Raw genomic sequence first — 22,664 nt, forward strand, 5'->3', positions numbered from 1 at the left:
CACCACGATCTCGCCTTACTACTGTAAAGTTACTATCAAATAATTCAGAGTCGAAAACGCCATCGTTCAACCAAGTTTCGGTTAATGTTATAACATCAAGGTCACAGGCCGAAACACTGTTATAAAAATCTTCGCGTTTCGTTTTCAACCCGCGAATATTCATGTAATAAAAATTCAGTTTATCATCTGTTGTACTATCGCGATCTAGTCACTTTACCGAGGGAAGTCGCGGCGCATCTCGCGGTTTTGCATCCCACTCTTTAATATACGACTTTCGCGGCCAATTTTCGCTTTGCAAAATTGCATCTACAGCATTTTTCGGAATTCCGATTTTAAATGACGAGTAGTCACAAATGTGTATTCTTCATTCCCCCTGGACACGGGTTAAGTAATAGTGACAACAATTATGAGAAAAATATAAATTAAGAAGCCCTGTAAATACCTAGACCTCTATTAGAAAATAGGTCACAATCTGATTTCCATTTTCTAATACTGAGATTACAACTGATTTTTAATTCGTTAAACAGGGACCAAATTTTTTTTAAGAAACAAGTAAATTACAAGAACGTTAAAAAAAAGACAAACTAAGGGGTGCCAAATATTATTAAATAAATTTGATGTGTTAAAAAGATGCGTAAATTTTTAGTCACTGTTATCAATATGTAGTGTCTTTTTGGGTGACTTGGTGATTTGTTACTAACCTTATCTCAGGGGCTTTAAACTGACAGTGGGGGGCAGCGAGCAGGGCCCCGCGGGACAGGGCTTCCCTCAACTGACCCCACGGCCTCCACAGGGCAGCGTGAAGCTCCCTGATGGACACTCCCCAGAAGGCTCGCAGCGTGTACCGCACTTGAGAAGAAACTGAGCACTGCACATCTGCAAAATTACATTGATTATTTATTTTACAGTAATTCCTGAGACAGAAATACTAATTATCTTTAATGTGTGTCAACTAGCCCCGAAAACGGGGTCAGTCGACACGAGGCAGCTTTTTTAAAGTGGCTGTAACAAGATTTAATCCGCAGTAAAATTTATACTATGTGATTTATACATATGCACGAAACACTGTTTAATATTGGTTGGAAAAGACATTTTGAAATACGAAGCATAAACAAATAATAAAAATAATAAAATGTGAGTCAACACGAAATATATATTATAACTAGCGGACCCGACAGACGTCGTCCTGCCCGAAAGTTGGCTTGCCTGCTATCATCTTGGAAAAATACTTTTCATCTAGGTACTTGTTAGTGATTAAATTCCAAAACTAAAAATTTTTGATATTCAAAAAATATTGAATTTAAGTAGGTAATTGTTTATGGTTGAATTTAAAAACAAAAACTTTTTTTTTCAACTTTGGCATTTTTTTTGCAAACGTCAAACTCCGGTTGTCTTACCAACAAAGTGGTGTACTTATGTAGGAATACGATTTTTAAAAATGTATTGAATTTAATATTATTTTAGTGTTACCATAATCCAATAAAAATAAATAAATGGGTAGAAATTATAAGAAATTTAAGGAAAGAATCTGATTGAGATCTACAAAAAACAAATGCTGTTTGTAAACATTCAAAAACAAACTTTTTTCTACACAAAAAACAACATCTTTCCATTTTTTTGCAAATGCATTCTTCTCGAATGCAACCCTCGTAGATCGATGAATAAAACATTTATGCTTCTAACTTTTTTTTTACATATTCGATTGAAGATTTTAATATCCACGAACACGCACAGCAAAGATCTATATTTCTCTGAAAACCGCACGTAAATCGGTTAAGCCGTTTACGAGGAGTACGGTTACATTACACGTACAGAGGAATTATCTATATATAAAGATGTGGTTAACACTTCATTATTTTATGGTCCCTGTACTGACACCCGAAGCGTAAGACTGATTACCTTACCTTCCTATGACAGATGATCGAGACACGCCGCATTGATTGTACCAATGCAGTGCCCCATGCATAAGGGTTTGAAAATGATAATGAATAAAATAAAAAGTGTGCCAACTAGCTCCGGTGTCCCCTGCGCGCAGTAAAAATGCTAAATAATTTTCCTTATACGAGTATGCTTTTGAACTTAAATATTAAGAGGTTTTTTACACTATGGAAGTTTAGCATACTATTATTATGGCGATTTAATCAAAACATTTCAACTTTAGATTATAATATTTCATATTTACATAGTTTTAGTCTTTGTTACATAGTTTTATGTTATTTTTTTTTTGAGATTCTTGTATACATGTTTCTTCATGTAAAGCTCGTATATACAGGGTGTTCAGTATGGGCAAAAAGACATAATGGCATATTTAAAACAATATTTAGGACGCAGAATTAAAAAAATAAAAATAAAAAAAACAAATGGTTGATAACTTCTGCAGGGTAGAAGCGAGGGGGGCCTTCCCTCTCCTTGCTTCTCCCTTGCAGAAGTAAGCAACTATTTGTTTTAAATATGCAAATATGTCTTCTTGGTCATACTGATCATCGGGGTTTCGGATGTAACAGGTTTTAAAGAACACACTGTATAGTAAAAATATTAAAAAATGCAAATTTACGCATACAATATTCCAACAAGGATAAAGGTCGATGACACAAAAATTGAGTCATAGTAAAGTCACAAGAATTCAGTTTTCTACAGAACTTTGAGGAACTTTTTTTTAAACACGATATTACACCACACGATATTACACCATTACACCATACAACACCATACAGCGATATGCAGTATCAAGACGCATCGATTACATTAAAAAAAGTCGCCAGAATACGCTAAAAACCAGCTTTAAAAAATATCAGTGTTATCGTTTTTTCAAAACACGATATTTTATCGTGTACATCGGATTAATTTAAATAAATTATATTGGGTGCTAATGAAAATTATTAACTATATACATAAATTATTAATTCGATTAGTACTTGAGTACTTTGGGCGTGTGATGAGAGGCGAAAAACATAAAATTTTACAAGTCATTCTGCAGGGAAGGATTGAAGGAAGACGCAGTGCAGGTAGAAGGCGCATCTCTTGGCTTAAGAACTTGCGTGACTGGTTCCATTGCAGCACTCAGTCCTTGTTCAGGACAGCTGCCAATAAAGTAAGAATCGCAACGATGATTTCCAACCTCCATCGGGGAGAGGAACCATAAGAAGAAGAAGAATTCGATTAGAAAGGCTTCAGGCTTAGTTGTAAGGTGTATTTTGTAAAACAAAGATTGTTCACGCGCTTTGACGAGAATCACAAAAAACCCTCCCCTGAAAAATTACGTTTCAAGCTAATTTCATCACATATTATCACATACTACAAATACCGATAAAAATACGTGAAATGCATTCGGAAATATTAATTGTATTTTCAAAATCAATATGGATTTTGTGGAGAAGTGTTTTTATACATAACTTTGAAAAATAAATTATTAAAAAAATATGTCCCTAGAAAAACGCGACATGCTTGGCATTGAAAATTGTGACGTTCAGATTCGTGACGATGTTCTATAAAAAAATAAACAGATTTAAACTTAAAATAAATATGAATCGTGACGTATTAGGGGCGTGGCCAATGCAATGACCGTTTTCGCGGGAATTCAAAATTATAAATTTAAAAATATTTTTTATGCATTAGCATTATTATGCTTATTAAAGTTATTGTCTTATAATTAGTTTCAATAATAAAGTTTTATTTTATTTTATTAAATTTTATCTCTAATTCTTAATATTTTATATATATTTATATTTTCGATACCTGACACCCTCTTTCCAATATAACACCCACACACCCACCCTCTCACTCACTTACACTCACACAAACACACTAGTATGTATTGTACGTGTATTTAATGTATTTCTGTGGATATCTGTCATTGGTTTTATTATCTGTATATGTTATTTGTTATATTTTTATTACATGTATTACTGTTGATATCCCCAATAAATAAAAAAAAAGCAGAAAAAAAAATCTTTTACTCGACAGTATTTTATACACTCCCATTACTTTAAAATTGTAAAAAAAGTGATCTTTCCCTATTTGGAAAATCGAGTGCTGTCATTGAACGCAATGAAGGAAACGACCCATTGCTTTTCAGCTAGTTCTTCGTTAACATCAGTTTGCTTTTTGTTGAGAAAGGTTTTCAGTAGGCATGAGAAAAGTCCGGTTTCGAATGAAATCCTGGCGGAGTCCGGTCTTGGCTATGTTAATTTGTGCATAAAACTATATGAATACATGAATGCAAATTGATTTATGAACATTTCCGCCTAAAGCCGAAGGTGAAAAAACAATTTTTATGATTAGCAAAATCTTAAATTATTAATTATTTTAGTGACATTTATTAAAAGCGGTTTGAAGTTCCTTCCTTATGGGAAGCGACACGCAGTCGCAGGAGGGTTCACGGTTCGATTACCCGTGAAGGTAAAATCGCAATACCGAACAGTCTATAATCCGAGCAATTAAAAACAGAGCCTGTTCGGTTTAGCGAATTTTCGGATTTCTGGAATATTTAAGAAATATTTTTTTTTTTTTGCATATTGTTTATCAATAAGTTTTTTTTTATTTAACAGTTATATAGATCTAAGGGGTACAGGATATAAAGGATGAATGTCTAAAATGGAAGTTTTGAGATATAACGTTTTTGAATTTTTAAACTTATAAATAGAAAAGAACCCTATTTAAATTTATTGCAACAGAAAAGGGAAAACATTATCGAGAAGAGAATATGGAAGTCTAGGCATTTACAGGGCTTATGACTTGTCATTGGCTGGTTTAAGTGGCCACTTTACACACTGATTCTCTTCCCAATAATGTTTTCCTTCTCTGTTGCAGCAAATTTAAAGCATTACGACATGTCTATTTGAAGCATTCACGGAGGAATATATAAAGGTGTGTTGATTTAAAAAATCCTAATTTTGAAGTTACTTAGTTTTAGTAATTGACCCCACGAAATGATTATTATTATAATTAAGGAAGTTCCACCAAGAAATTTGACTAGAACCAATAGATCGCGGAACTCACAGAAGGGAACTTGTGATGTCGAAAGCGGAGTAATTTAAAAATTGTAAAACTTTAAAAATCATTGCGCTGATAATCATCATCGTCAACATTCCCTTTCCGCAACTAATGGTGCAAAGGCCGCTGCATTGGTACACCAATCGCAGCGTACCTTGATAAAAAGAAAATGCTACACGATCATCAGTCTTGCGCTTCAGGTACCAGTTCAGGGACTATGAAATATTCTGGTGTGAAAACACCCTTTTAAATCAATATTTCATATAAACCGTTTTGGAAATCAAACCCGAGACCTCTTGTTTGGTAGGCAAACGCGCTGACCATTACACCACGAGGCCGACAGCTATAATGATCGCTGATAATGCGTTACATAAAAATATTAGAATAAAAACCTTCCCTTGAAAATAGATTTTGTCCTCGAGAGCTTAATACGCTCTTCCAAAATATTAAACACTATCGGTGCGATAAAGGAGACGTGCCTCTGAGCAAAAGTCGTGCGGGTTTTTGGGTGTAACGTAAAATGAATGAATGCATACACTTCCTAGTTTTTCTTTTGTGTTGCAATAAATGTCAAAAAATATAGTAGGTTGTAGGTTGTCGGTAGTCTAGCAGAAAGCAATACAATTTGTTTGTTTTTGTCTGTCTAATTCTAATAGATAGTTAGCCCTTTCAGTCCGAGTGATTATGCTAATACACACACGAAATTTAAGATTTAATCATTCATATGCCTGCCGAAATTTAAAAGCAACGATTTCCTTTTTAATTACTGGTATCCTTAAGTATGTCTATTTTTTCTGCTTTAGTTGGTATAACGCAAATCCAGTTTCGCGTGATGTGTCACGCTGAAACGTTAACCTCTGAAACGTATGTATGGAAATGAACTCTTCGTTTCGTTTAGTTTTAAATAAAAGTCTGTCGTATTAATTTTTTGCACTATGAAGAGTCAAAGTTAGCTGATGAACAATTTTTAATTGATATATCGGGCATTAATGATTTTTTTCCCGAAAAGGTACGACACTTTTAGTATTATTTTGGACTGCGAATAACGGCAGGGTGTAACATAAATAAGAGTCCTGAAATATGGTAATTCGCAGTTAAGGCACTCGAGAAACTGTTGAAGTCGGGCGTAGATTTTCTCGAAATTCACAAAAGTGCCCATATCACAAAAACTATTGATTTTTCACTAATGTCATATTATGTTAGCATGAGTTGGGTGTTAAAATCCGTTTATTCCAAATTTAAAAATGAGCACCAAACGTTTAACAAAATGGTAAAGGTTATGCGTCATTCGAAAGAAAAGTTTGTGCTCTAAAAGACCCTGTGTTTGCTTTTACGTTATATATATTTTTATTTGAATACAAGCCTTCAACATGGAATGCCAAGTAGACGAAAGTGAGCATTTGCGACACTTCCTTCTGTTCGCGTTTAATTGAGGGAATAAATCTGCCGAAGCTGCTCGCGATATTTGTGCAGTGTACGGTGAAGATGCTATGAATTATTTTATTTATTTATTTATTATCATATTATATTACATGCCCAAAATTATAATTTATACAAAGTTGCTTTGACTGCCTAACTAGGGTTATTTACCCCGTTCTAAGACAGTCGAAAAAATATAAAAAACAGTAATCAATATATAGAAACAGTTATAAAGATAGAGGACAAAGTGAAAAACAAAGTAAAAAAATGTGCATAGTAAAAATGTAGTGAAGAAACGAAGCAAAAAAACAAAGTAATAAATGTAGAGAAAACATAGTAGAAAAACATAAAAAACATATAAATATGTATATAAAAATATTTTAAAACTCAGTAAAATGCGAAATAAAAACAGAATACATAGTAAGAAACATATTTAAAGTCATAATAAAAAAATGAATGTATGTGTATAGCAAAAAGCTTATTTAAAAAAACATAGCAAAATACCGAGTAGAAAAAGAAAAAAAAACATATTAAAAAATAAAGTAAAAGAGGTAATAAAAAAAAATACATAGTAAAAACAAATTAAAAAGTGATGAGGATCTTAAAAAATTAAATCAGTAAAAAGCTAAAAATATATGTTTACAATGCAAATTAAAACATGTGTTGGCCATCTAAAAGCCACCATCAACCCCTCAGACTCTCTGCGACCAATTTCTCTGAGGAAAGTAGTCAGCGACCTCTTTAGCTTGTGGTTCTTGCAACATTTCCTAATTGAATATTGACTAATTTGTTGTAAAATAATGAAGGAGAATACATTATTGACTCATTTGTTGTATTTTTTTGTCGTTGTGTCCTTATGTAAACACCCAATACATATTTTGACAAGTCATGAATCAGCTCTCGAAGGGAATACGTTGTATAATTTGAAAACCTGTATAGTAAGATAAAAACAAATGCTTAATAAACTTAGTTGATTTATTATCAACTTGAGAGCAAGTGTTCATAAAAAATTGACGCAAAAAAAATTAAGAACAAAATATTAAATTTTCTTTAAAATACATATAATTCCTTTAGTACTTAAAACAGAACAAGAAATATTTTTCTTATATCCAGGAATAATTTCAGGTCTGAAAGGGTGAGAGGCATGTCAGCGTTTTAATCTGCTAAGTGTACCTAAACATAATTGTAAATAAACTAAACTACGTTAACAGAAAGGCAGGGGTAGATATTCGCTAACTTTTCCAATAATGTAACGTCTGCTATTAATAAATCTAACATCCAAAGGTTACCAGCGCAGCGCCACAAACGTCAGGGGGGTGGATTATTCATACGAGTTGATCAAGATTCTTAGATTTTCAGGGTCGTTCAGATGATAATTGAGTTTTTCTTTGACCTGTTCCGCGTGTTCGCACTCTGCTGACGTACAGCAGTGCATTGATGCGTCATTAAGCTTGATTTCAAACGTCAATAAGCCCGAAAAACACAATATTGTGCATTTGAATGATTGTGTACCTTTTGCAGTAAACAGAAGTCTAGAGTGACCGACCGAAGTTTCGGTTACGGCAAGTTTCGGCCGGAAAATGTCCGAAACTTCGGCTCTGCCGAAACCTGCGGTTGGGATGTGTCGGATTACGTTCGGCTGTACTCGAGTGCATCTTATAACTCGTGGGTTCTAAGATCTTACATATTTATATTTTAAAAATTATTTTAACCCTCCCTCGCCGGTGATGTGTAGCTAGTACACATTGCGTCTAATAACTATAATATCTTTATAAATATAATAAATATTGGGTTTAGATTTTCAGTATTCCTCCATTACAGATTTACGTATCGACTGAAATAATTTGTTATTAAATAATAAGTACTTATTAGGCACAAAAATAGAATCTGTTCAAAAAAAGTTCTTAAAGTACCTTTTGTATAAGTTCCCAATTTCTAACCCACGTTCAAATTTAAATTACGAGAAACTTTTGAACTCTTTTTGATTTTAATTCTCTGATAAAACGCCGCGTTGTTTTCGATATAAAATTTCTGTATAAAATATTAAACTACAAAGTAGATACTAACCTCCTAAGTAAAATACAAATAAATGCGGGATTGAGAACACTCAGACATCGGGAAATATTTAAACTGCCTTTGTTTTCAAATAATGCTACATACCTCACACCTATGGCCCGCATGTGTCGGGAATATTGTATATACTGCCGAAACAATAAAATTGACATTTTTCATGATACTCTCTCAGCTTTTGCGAATAATCTCTTAGGAATAAATCTTATTCAATAAGTACACACGTGCAACTTATTTTTTATTGCATTGTATCCTGTATAAAAAAATATGTTTTATAACTTAATATATTTTGTGTAATTCTATAATTGAAGATATATATGTATGTAAAATTGTATCGACGAATGCTTTTAAATTGTATGTTTTCTAGTATGTATCTTTGTTGAATTACCTAATAAAATAAAAAATTTAAAAAAATAAAAAAAACATTTTATCGGAAATCGGGAATAAATTAAAAGTATCATTAAAAGTACACTCTCAGTCAGTCACGTAGTCCAGTACTATACAGCTACTTAGTAGCTCTCGGGAAGTTGGCGCGGGTGCACGTTTCGCCCGAGTCGTTAGCGATACCCAATGGTTTTTTCATGTTTTCAGCAGTTAAATTTGAAACACTATCATCTTTGAATTAAATTATGGTTAATTAAAGCCATTCCCTAAGAGTATTCCATTTTTTCCTTTTTTGAATCTCTTATTTTTTTAATGTGTAGTGACTACACAGCACCGCAACGCGCGGGTGTGTTTAGGACAGTAGGGGAAAGGTTAATGAGTTAAAGTTCCTATAGCGTACATTGAAGAACTGTTACATATACGTTATATGTATAATTAACATACTACAACAGAGATGAAGAACAAGTGGCCACTTTACACACTGTGTAACATTCACCATTCTGCCTATATTTGAACATCTATATTCCTTCAATTCTTTCATCTGTTGATGTTTGTGAAGTTAAAGAGCTGAAACCTTTATTTATGCGGGTGAGATTCATATAATTGAATTATTTCACCTACATACTAGGCAACGCCTGAAAATATTATTAAAAAAATTTGGACTCAAAATATTGTTGATAAATTACCTGGTCCATGAAGAAGAATAGAAATTGAAAAAATAATATTTTCAGGCGTTGCCTAGTATGTAGGTGAAATAATTCAATTAGATGAATCTCACCCGCATGAATAAAGGTTTCAGCTCTTTAACTTCACAAACATCAACAGATGAAAGAATTGAAGGAATATAGATGTTCAAATATAGGCAGAATGGTGAATGTTACACAGTGTGTAAAGTGGCCACTTAAACTAGCCATTGACAGGTAATAAGCCCTGTAGATGCCTAGACTTCTATATTACCTTCTCTCAAATGTTCTTCATCTCTGTTGTAGTATGTTAATATAAACAGCTCCCCAGGGAGTTGAATCCAGTCCTTGTCTACAAAAATTTGGACAAACTCAAAATATTGTTTATATGTAAAACATAAAAACGAACCGAAAAGAGCTTAAAAAACAAATTTACTCATAAAATGTGTGCCTTTTATTTCATTACGCAATTTATTTAACACTTTTTCGAATGAACTGGTAAGATTTAACAATAAAAATGCGTAATTTTGGGCGCTTTGAAGTGACTTTTAACTTAATTAAATAAGTTTCGGTTTCGGATGAAATTAGAACAGAAGCCGAAAATCTTGTTTCGGTCGGTCACTATGCATACATAATAAGTAAGACAAAAAACTATCACCGCCCGTTAAAAAAAGCCCTTTAAGATTTATGCTAGTAAAAATGTATACAGCATCTGAAAACCCTTTGAAATGTATACCAGTAGGAAGTTTTTAGGGGAAAAAGGTTTTGTAAGTCCTTTACTTTATAAAAATAAAGATACATTGGTAAAAAAGCAAACTATTTAAATCCGATCCGCCGGCGAGACAAATGACGTAACGGTATTGGGTGGCTGCGATTAATACTAGTATTGCATAAAATGTTATCGCCGATGATATAACTGCGAATTTGGCACACTGAAGATTGTTATTCTTCGGATAGGTTAGTCTAGGATACAAACTGCGGCCCGCGAGCATATAAAATGCCCACAAAATGGAAATACTTTTTTTTTTGTCCCACAACAGACCAGGGCCAGATTACAATAAGAAGTTAACAGAGTTATCTTCGACTGTCTAAAAAAATAAAAGCGAAATAAATGTACAAAATTGTATATATTTGTACGAAAAAATTTTATATCTTCATCGGTAACATGTTTATGAAAAAAAATATTTGCACATTCCATTTTTCACACAGAAAACTTAATTTTACTTTATAGATAAAATTGAAGATAGCTGTTAACATCCCATTGTAATCGGGGCTCAGGAGACCTTATTACAGCGGAGACTTACAGCACGGAACACCCAGGCTCGAAAAAAAACCACATTTAATTTTTGTGTTCTCACCATGATTCGAACCCGGTACCTTCCGTGTGTGGGTCAAGTATTTTAGCCATTACACCACGAATGTCGCCGTTATATACACGTATTTGCGTAAATCGTGAGAATGCATTCTTAACTCATAAAAAACTGTGATATATAATTCCTTATATATAATTCCTTTGCGCGCGGTGATATAACATCGTGTTGCCACAAGCAAAAGACGGAATATAATCAAGTTCAGACATTTGAAAAAAGCACAAAGGCTAGCTGTTTAATAATTCCCTTTCCATAATTTATAAAAATAAACATGCAATTTAGCCGTTATAGCAAAATAAATTTAAAATCATAAATACGCTCTTCAACTTACACCCGTGCGTCCCCCATCACTGTAAATAAACGACTGAATCTGTTACACACTAACACCAGCCACAGCACAGCGTCTCTGTTTTTCTTGTTATGAGTTCTATCTTCGAGCTCTCGCTTATACAGATTTATCGCTATATTGGAGTCACATTAATTCTTCGCGTAGCAAGGATAATTTTTTTTTTTAAATCCAGCATAGTTATATAAATTTTACTTTCCAAATCCGGTGTGAAATGACAATTTGAAAATTACAAAAATACAACTTCATCATTAAAAAAAATAAGAGAGATATATCAAGTCTTGTATCGTATGTGGACAACTGTGACAACACAGCCACGCAAGAGTTAAAATTTGAAAAATTATAAACAATAGAACACTATTGCGTCCTGTACTACTCACGTACAGATCTGAATGCTGTGTATTGAGTAAAAATATGACACATTTCTCCTGATATTTGAGAGGAAAATACTAAAAAAGATATTCGGAGCTGAGCAGGTAAATGGCATTTGGTCAATACGGTTCAACGTAGAAATCTACAATATATACAATAAGACCAACACAGTACAATTCATTAAAATAGGGAGGCTGCGATGGGCAGGGCATCAGGAGAGTGCCCAATAAGATACTTCACACAAAACACCAAAGTAGACGTAGCGTTGTTAGACCCAAACTCAGATGGCTGGATAGAGTGAAGCGGGATGTGAACACTATTGGCACCAGGAACTAGAGGAGTACATGCCAAAGTAGAGGGTGATGGCAACGAATTTTGGAGTAGGCCAAGGCCCACAGCAGGTTGTAGAGCAAATGATGATGATAATTAAAAAAATATAGATTTTTTTCAGAAGGTAATATAGAAGTCATTGGTCATCTATCATCGTTGTTGAAATATATATCAAACTCATATATATGTCATCATATTATTATTTACCGAAGCATTAAAAAAAAAAATGTAATTGACGGTAAAAAAGGCTAAATGACTGATGCGTCAAGTGAATTTTCAATTTTCATTTTAATCATTGTTTAAATGGAAAATGAACGTTGAACAAGAGGGTTTCTGATACAAACGTTACATCCGATATCCATGGGTGTCGAGTCATACGACGCCGACGCGGCTTAAAATGCTGAGAAAACTGGTATAATGATGATATAAGATGTCAACGGTTGGACCATGATTATAATTGGCGCACCTATTTTTTTTTGGAAATGGATAATAATAATAATAATATATGAGATAATTACTTTCCGAGTAACCGAACTAAAAATTAAACGAAATATTTTTGATTCGTGCGCTAAAATTTTGGATTGTGGAATAACCAATGCGGCTCCGAGACTGAAAAGTTTGTTGATCCCTGGGTTAGGCGTTCGTTAGGTCATTCATCTTAGCAGAGAAAGGTTTTCTCATATTTTTTATAACAATAAAAACCAGCTTAAGATTTATAGGATACAATAGCACTAGGTGGGTACAGTTCGAGTGTATTGCACATCGAGTATTTAGTAGGTCGCGGGTTCATTTCCGCCAGTAAACTTATATAATAGGTAATATAAAAAAAAAACTATTGCAATACTAATTTACAAGTCGACTGTACTTTTTTTCTAACATCGATTAGTATTATTGTTAATGAAATGCGGGGGTTTTATGACATTTACATAATTTATTTATTTACACCTTTTATCAAAAATACAATTTTACGTTCACTTTGCCCAGCTAACAAGGGTACATACCCCGTTCCAAGCTAGGCAATTACATTCCAATATATGATAACAGTTAACAAATTAATAGAGATCACAGACCAATATAATATAAACTTACTCGTATACACATTTTTATACATATACATACACGCATACACATATATACACACACTTACACACATATATACATATGTACATACAGACACACGTACATACACCCATGCGCATAAACAATACACATACATACATTCATAAAACATAGACAATTTGTTTATAATGCGAAACTTCATGGTTACCATCTGTATATATATATTTTTAAATTATTATTTATTTTCATATTTTATTTTTGACATCCAGTAAGAATCTCCAATCCGTGGCATGCATCAACTTTTTTGACTCCCTACGACCAATGTCATGAAAGAGCGAGGTCAACACCTTCCGCAACTTGACAACACTCCCGTCTTTCCACGATTCTGGCAAAAGGTTATGGACCTTGTTGTCTCGATGCCAGAACAGTGTTGACCCCTTCACTTAGTATCAGATCCCTATTAGAGTATCTTGTGTTATCGTTGTGGTTGACGCTTGGGTAAATGTCTCTATTGATGTGTGTAACCACTACCGTTCTCAATATATACTGTTGAATAATATTCAGTACTCTGAATTCTTTGAAGAGCAAGTCACTTGGATAACGAAATGTTTTGACTTACTTTTTCTTCTTCGTTTTTTTATGGCCTTTTCACCTCTCAACTAGGGTGTTCTAGCCAGTGTCGAGATTTTGCCTTTTCGTTTTTTTACGTATTTACACATGTGTTAGTAAAATATTCAGGTTAGTAAGTTAGTATTTAATATTTTGAGAACTTTACCTTTAAAATTATAATATAACATAACCTTATTTCTTACTAGATATTAACATGGAATTTTAAATACATGTTTATTGGGTGGGGACAGGAGAGTTAGACTATGAATAGAGAATGGGATATTAATATCAGAGAGGTCGGATAGGAAATCAGGATAACAATCATTTATGGGGCATCCAAAAAAACATGATTTAAATCTAAGACGTCCTTACAACTTGAAAAATTACATTGGAGACAAATAAAAAATCAACCTCGAGAGGAAACTACATAGGTCTGACTTTTTTAAAAATACAAACGTATTCCGTATTTTCTCCCTGGATTGTGTCACTAGAGCGGTGTTTTTTTTTTACACAATATGAATATATACCATTAGCGAGCGTGTCTCTATCTTAGTCCTTTTTGATAAAGTGTTTCTTATAAGGTCTAGGACCATCCAAAACTAAAAAAACGACCAATTTTATTTGACGTAAATAATTGTTAAAAGCGGAAAGAGTACCGATACAGAAAATGATCTCATTCTGATACTCTTTCTCAAAAAAAAAAAAAAAAAACTAAATCGGTTAGCAATAAGTTTTTCTGTCGTAAGTACGTCGTTCGTACTCTTTACCGGCGTTTCATATCGCAATACAGCATCCGTGTAGCATGTGTAACGTTAATTACCTAGGATTTGTACCGTGTCGCAGTCGTTGCTGTATACAGCTTGTCAATTAGAAATTTGTGGCGTCTAAAGAGTCTAAGCTTTTATGCGATTTCTTTATTACTGAGTGTTTTTAAACGCATCTCATCATCTCAATATTGTCGGGATATTTGTGAATCTCGGTCGCCTCTTTTACCAATCGAGTTTGGTGACTCTTTGGTGTCCTGTAATCTTAGATTATCGGCTCGAAGCAAAACTTATGCCCCGTTTCTATGTGGTGATCGGCTAAAGCCGATTTTTCGGGGTAGCCGAGCCTGCGAGCCATTTACAAACAGAGACGATGGGGTGCGTTTAAAATCATCTTGGTACCCAGTTATAAAGAAATCGCATAAAAGCGTAGACTGTGAAGGGCAACAGATTTCAAATTGACAAGCTGTTGAGAACAACAACTACGGCACATACAAATTCTAGGTACTTAACGTTGCCATCTATCTACACAAATAACATCAACCCGCTGATGATGGACGCTGTAATGCGATCTGAAATGTCGGTAAAGAGAACGAACGACACACGGCGCGATAACCCAGAAAAACTTATTGTGCATCTGAACGGCCGTGAAAATCTAAGAAGTTTAATCAAAATCATTTCAGTTTTGGGTTGGGGAAAACGGGACAGCGAAACCTTGATTTTGTCGGTTTGTCGGATTTTTTAGGCATAATCAGACCGACGTGCAGTTGTCTTTTTCGCACAATATCAGGGAGCCGTCTGCAAGAGAGCGACAGAAAAACAATCTTCAAATTTCTCTGACACCGCATATCCTCTTAAAAAGCACATGATACACTAACCAGACGAGAGACAAAATGATTTGACCTACAATATGTTTGCATAGCCCTTACAGGTTTTTACAAATTACAAATAAATTATTTTAGAAAAAAAAACGGATTCACGAATCACAGGTTCGATCCCTACACTAGCATAAATTGTTACCGATTGTCTAATAGTGAGTTATTTACAACTCGCTGGAAATGGCCCCAAAAATTAAAATACCTTGTTTGATATATGGGATATGCGGTCTGACTTTTCTTCATACAAACGTATTCCCGTATTTTTTCATTTTATTATAACACTAAAGCGATTATTTTTTATACACTAAAGATTGACCATTGACGTGTCTCGGCGGTTTTTTTGTTTTACAAATGGTCTATTAAAGAAGCTAGGACCATCCAAACACTAACTCAAATTAAAAATATAAAATAAACACTAACAAAAAAAAAAAAAACTAACACAAAAATGTCTTAAGTCAATCTGCCGTCTTCGGACGTACGGTATAAAAACATGATAATCATTTTCGAAAAAAGCAAAACGTGCGGACAGTAAGTTTTTTCTATTGTTTGTTTAAAAAAAAAACAAATTGGTTCAGTTTTGGGGTGCGTAAAACGGGAATACATGACCTCGATTTTAGCGATTTTAGTCAGGCATAATCAGTCCGACCTGCAGTTGTCTTTTTTGCACAGTATTCGGGGAGGCATTTGCGAGAGTGACAGAAAAATTATATTCAAATACGTATTTACCGAATAACTTTTCGACCGCATATCTTCTTAAAACATGTAATTTTATGAAACGATACGTAGATCATGTTTTGCGTATATTTACAGGTAGTAATCGCCGACTTAGCTATTCCTTATCCTTCTTAATTATTTTCACCCTAAAATACAATTTATTGTAGAATTTTTTTATTTTATTTATTTAAACGCCTTTTAGGCTTTTACATGTTTTTACATACATATTTACAAAGAAAGACAGACATGTATTTTACAAAGAAGTAGCAAAAAATATATAAATGATTTTTAGAAGAAAAGGAAAAATATCAAAAGTGCATTTTTAAATATAAAGACAGAAATGCATTTTACACAAAGAAAGGAGCAAAAAATAAAAATGAATTAAGAAGAGAAAGAAAAATGAAAAATAAGATTTAAAAAAATAAAAATCATTACATATTAGTAGAAAATATATGAGGATAAAAAGAAAGAGAAGAAAGTCGATATTATTTTTTTTTAATCTTAATTCAATGTTAATGAATAACAAAATTCAGTTCAAAGATTACCGAAAACCGATGTACATTGATATAATCATTCGTAATTACACTAACCATCCAACCTCGCACAAACACTCATCATTTCACGCCATGATCCATCGTCTATTGAAAATTCCGATGTCAAAATATAATTTTCTATGGAACTTAATTTAATAAAAAAGGATTTCTATGAATAACGGTTACAATCCAAATGTACTAGATATTATTTTCAACAAAAAAAGCAATTATTCGAAGTACACGCTTATTTTCAAATGACAGGGATTTAACTGTGCACAAATAATTCTCAAAGAATTACCGGATGACATAAAACCACCATTTTACACTAATAACAATATAGGAAATGTACTAAAAATACGAAACAACGAACAGGCTTGTAAATTATTTTTTTTATGTTTTCACCGGGAATCGAAATCGGAGGGCGCCGTTCTATTCCAATAGGCTTCAACCAGATTTTGATTGATTTTTTAAAAGATTTTTCGTTATCTGTCAACCTAATTCGCATTCATATTACAATGAAAGTGCCCACCCCTTTCCCGAAACTGTGCATAAAAACTTGTGTCTTTCTTCAGTTTCGCATATTCACTATCAATTTTCTAAACTAATTGAGCGAAAATAACAAAACATACAAACTTTAAAAGCTTTCATTGTACCCATCACTGCAGTATTGTCAATTTGTGATCAATAAAAAAACACATGGTCAGTGCAATCACCTTTTTCTAATTTCCCAGCAAGGCAGATGAGGAATACATTGTTAGTTCCAAATTGAGACCGCGGCCGCCGAAGAATAAGAACATAGTAATACAAACGAAACAAACATCGACACAAAACCCAAATATATATAGCACGCATGCATATTATTTTAGAATGTTTATAGAGCATATAATCCGATTAACAATATAATAGAATAATTCGCGGTAAAGTAGCGATATGTGAAAACAACGGCCAGCCCAAACTTAAAACGAAATGGTAACTTAACATTTGTATAAATGTAGACATTATGCAAGAATACGAGATTATTAATCAATCTGCTGAAGCTACTGCCCCAAATAAAACTAGTTGAACAACAACCTAATGAGGTTTTGTGGAGTATTGGAATTATTAGATATATTATATAACCATTGTGATATTCCGTAGGCTTGTTAAGAATATCATGTAAGGGACATTTATTTTGAAACAAAAATCATGCCTTTTAGCATGCTTTCCTATTTCGAGATAACTGACACTATCATTAATACTACTCTCGACTCAATGCACAGTAACATAAAGCCCGCTTTCATTAGAGACATCCATCAGTACAGTACTCGATCAAAAAATAATATTTATATCTGTGAAGTTTACGAAGTTTGGTACTAGATCTTTACAATACATAGGTTTCAAGGAATTTAATAAATTGCCACAAAAATTTAAAGTACCAATTTCAAAATATAGAAACAGGACGTGCGAATTGAAGAATTATTTTTTCCAGAAGTACTTTGAATAAATAATGTTAGTCCAGAGAATGCGCATCTTGAACATATAACTTTTAATATTTTACCGTTTTTGCTTGTATATGTAATTTTTAATACTATTGAAATGTTATTTGTGTTTTTTTATACTTTTTTAGCTTGTATACGTAATTTTAATACATTTTTGATAAAAAAAATTAACCTGTATTGCATATATTTTGTGTGCGCATATTTTGTTAATTAAAAAAAATAATTTTATTTTGTACTAGTTCAGTTTGTATATATACAATATACATACATGTAATTTTTAAATTTTTTATATTTATTAAATTTTCTTTCCCAGATTGCATAATGTATACATCATTTTGAATTTATTTCCATGCCTAGTATTGTTTATTTTGTTATTTTTAAGTATTTTTCATACCCTTTTTAATTTGTATGATATCATAATTTTAACTTTTCTGCTTTTGTAAATAATATAATAGTTTAAAATATAAAAACGTCTTTAAATAAATTTGTTATCTGTATGTCCCTAAATGAGTTTTTTTTAAAACTCCTTGGGAATATTGTATATAATTATGTATAATATGTTTTCAATTTAATAAAAAAAATACAGGTTTACGTCCATCGATGGGCGATACAAAGCTTCAAACAAACAAACAAACCATCACGCCGTTTCCCCGTAGGAGTAGGCAAAGAGGATATAACGCCACATAAGACCACGCTTCCTCTACATTCATTTATGTTCTCATGCACGCACGCCGATTATTCCTACTCTCGACATGTCCATCTTCAAGTATTCGAAAGACTTGATCGTGTCATGTCTTTCTCGGTCTTATTCATTTTCTGCATCCACTCAACTACCCCTTTAGTCCATCTTTGGACTTTTAATCTGGCAACGTGTCCCGCAATATAAGCTTTGCCAATCTTTTGACTACGTCCGTTACTTCCGACCTTTTCCGTATCTCGGTGTTTCTTATCCGGTCAGACCGTTTTACATATTGCGTGGCTCTTTTATCTGAGATACACATGCAGATATGTTAATAAATTAAATAAACCAATGTTTTCAAATAACAAAATATTGAAGTTAGATAGTTAACACATGTGAAAATATAGTATTCATAATCTATAATACTATAGTGCTAGCGACAAAAATAGCGCAATGCATGTCGTGCCTTCTTTCGCGAAGGTTAAAAAGTTCTTTCGTATCCCATAGGCCCATTTCACACCATGGTAAAAATCCACACGGCGCGATAAAATATCATATAGTGCATTTATATTTGTTGTAACATAATTATTGTTTATTTAACGAATCTCAACTCGATTTCCTTTTCCAGGATTTTTAGCTAGAGTAGCTGAGTAGTAATTTTAAATAAATACGTAAGAACATAATATAATACGTCAATCTACCCAAATTTTACCGTGCCATGTGCATTTGGACAAAAGTGATTTGAACCCTATTGACGCGATTGAATATTGGATAAATTTGACGAGTAGATAAAGAGGCAACCCGGCAAAAATGTATAAACCCATTATTCCCTTTCCTGGGGATCGGAACTGTATCTTCGTAATTGCTTGAGAAAATTTATCTTTAACTATACCGTCACGGTGAAGGTAAGACGACCTTAGCTTCCCATCACGATCGCGGCCCTGGTCGTCAGCGTAAACTTTGCCATTGCAACAAAAATGTTGCATTCATTCGTGTCCATAGGAAGTGCAGTACGAAGTATCATCCACGACCGTATTCAATTGAACAATTTAAAAACCCCTCAACCTTGTGAAAGTAGTTATATTCGAAGAATGAGCTTGGTATGCTAATGAAAGTTGACTTAAAACAGCTTTTGCAAAAAATATTTTCCTTAACAATTTTCTTAATTTACATAGATCGATAAGGTGGTTCATAGGTTTCCTCATTTAGGTTTGAAAAAAAAAACAGATAATTTTTGATAATGATTGTTCCATAGGTCCACTTACATTCACTACATATTGTCACATACATACAATACTCACACACCCATACAAATATAACACACACCCTCACATAATATATATACAGGGTGTTCTTTAAACCCTGTCACATCCGAAATCACGATGATCAGTATGTGCAAGAAGACATATTGGCATATTTAAAAAAATATTTAGAACGAAGAAAATTTGTAAAAATAAAATATTAAAACGAACAAATGGTTGCTTACTTCTGCAGAAGAGAAGCGAAGGGGGCGCGCCGCGTGGTTAACTCTTGTGTGGCTGTGATGTCACACTAGTCGACATAGGACACAAGACTTGATATATCTCTCTTAATTTTTTAAATTATGAATTCGTATTTTTTGTAATTTTCAAATGGACATTTTCACACCGGATTTGGAAAGTGAATTTTGTACAACTATGCTGGATGTTAATACAAAAAATATTTATCCTCGCTACGCGAAAAAAGAGTGTCCGCTAATTCAGCAACACATATGTATAAGAAAGAGCACGAAGATAGAACTCATCCCAAGGAAGACAGAAACGCTGTTCTATGGCAGGTGTTAGTGTGAAAGAGACAAAAACAAAAGTAAGTAAAGTGTAAAATAGATTCAGATTTCAGCCGGTTGATAACAGTGATGGGAAACGCACGCGCGTAATCTGAGCGGCGTATTTATGATTATTAATTTATTTTACTATAACAGGGCTAAATTATATGTTTATTTGCACAAATAATGGAAAAGGGATTATTAAACAGTATGTCTCCATGTTTTTTTTTTTCAACTTTTGAACTTTAAATTCTTCCGTCTTTTACTAATGGTAACACGATGTTACATCACCGCGCGCAAAGGGATTATTTATCACAGTCTTTTAAGAGTTAACGGTGTGTCAGACTCCCCCCTCCGCCCTCCTCGTTTCTCTTCAGCAGAAGTTAGCAACCATTTGTTTTTTAAAATTTTGTTCGTTCTAAAAAAATATTTAAATGTGCCAATATGTCTTCTTGCTCATACTGATCATCGTGGTTTCGGATGTGACAGGGTTTAAAGAACATCCTGTATATATATGTATAATCACCCTCACTAACATGTACAATGATAACACTGATACACTAACACAAGTACACAAGCACTTAGCATAAATATTATTATGTTATTTATATAATAAATTACAATGAACTTCCATCAAGAATTTTCACTTACAAACTTAAATGTTTTATTATTATGTTACAATAAAAGTTATCCTCATAATGTAATTGAGACGCATTATACATATATATATATATATTGACATTTAGTAAAACCACAATAGGACAGCCTAAACAAAACCTTCAAATAAAAATATGCTCTGAAATACTTGGAATTGGTACACCATATAAAATATTTGGGAATAATTATTGATAAATATTTTAAATGGACAGAACACATACAATATATAACACAACAAATTAGAAAACTTTCCCATATCTTCAAGTCGATACGTAACATCTTATCCCTAATTAAACTCAAAAAACTATACTATATTTTATGTAACTCAATTATAACGTATGGCATAATAGGATGGGGAGGCACTTATAAATCAATATTAAAACCTCTCGAATTTGTTCAAACATCTATTATTAAAATAATTTTTAAAAAGCCCTTCAGGTACCCCAGCGTCAAGTTGTTCGAGGAATTCGATATATTAGATATAAGGCAATTATATATAGCAATTAATTATTCTACCAAATCCCAAAAGGAACACTCCCACACTACCAGAAGTCGAACTAAAGGATAGGTCATGGGGTCTACCACAAACTCTGAATTCGGGCAAAGAAATTTCAGGTTTCTGGGCCCTAAAATATTCAATATGTTACCCGAACATTACAAAACCATGACCCGAATTCAATTAAATAAATTTGTAATAAAATGGTTACTGGATTTAGGTAGAGAAAAATCGGAAAACTTACTAAAAAACATTCTAAAATAATAAATGGTATATATATTGTATAACTTTACAATAAATTAACTAGTAGATAATCATGTTATTGTTTATTTTTGAATAAAAATGTGTGCCTTAAAACAGGTTGTACCTAGTTAGGCAGACTAGACATAATCCAGAGAAATCTATTATCTAAGTATGTATGTAGTAGATAAAGAATTTGTAATTTTTGTTAACAAACCATTATTATTATTATTATTATTATTATATATATTTCTACCAACATTGTATGAATTCTATAATGTGTTTTGTTTTTATGAGAAAAATAAAATAAATAAATTCATAACTTAATTGTAATAAGAAAAAACATTAATGGAAATTTAATTAAATTTAAATTCCATATTATATCATGGTAACAAAGGTGTGTTTTCATTATTTATTTACATATAAACACGCCCTTAGGGGCTTTTATGTTATGGTTTACATATCATAAGCTTTTTAATGTTGATTTCAAATTCGTCTCCAAAATATTTTTTCAAGCCGTAAGATTTCAGTCATAATACGTAGTATTTTTGACTGCCCTGCATTTGTCCATGCGTTTTTAATATGGTAATGTTAGTATCTGGTATTATATTTATGCATGTCAGTATTTACATGCCTACTTAATTAATTAATTAATTTGTTTATTTACTTAGAAACAGTTGATTTTCTATAAATAAAGTTACCGTAAAACATAATAATGGATAGTCAACTATAATGGTAAGCTGCGCATAATCGCTTTTATACACGGTCCGCCTCTGCCCGTGCGTGA

The 22,664-nt window shown here is 32.8% G+C and overlaps 1 protein-coding gene across 1 annotated transcript in view; it reads right to left on the minus strand.

The window, feature by feature from the left end:
* LOC148282755 (cell growth regulator with RING finger domain protein 1-like) overlaps window positions 1–22,664 on the minus strand; it is a 77,275-nt gene that overhangs the window by 15,662 nt on the left and 38,949 nt on the right. The window contains exon 3 of the mRNA XM_088224615.1: window positions 702–876. Within this exon, the coding sequence (XP_088080741.1) occupies window positions 702–876 (175 nt within the window). The remainder of the gene's footprint in view (window positions 1–701; window positions 877–22,664) is intronic.

Source organism: Micrasema longulum, unplaced genomic scaffold (genome assembly GCF_059751315.1).
Source record: "Micrasema longulum isolate JH-2025_06_02 unplaced genomic scaffold, ASM5975131v1 h1tg000299l, whole genome shotgun sequence".
Lineage (NCBI taxonomy): Eukaryota > Metazoa > Arthropoda > Insecta > Trichoptera > Brachycentridae > Micrasema > Micrasema longulum.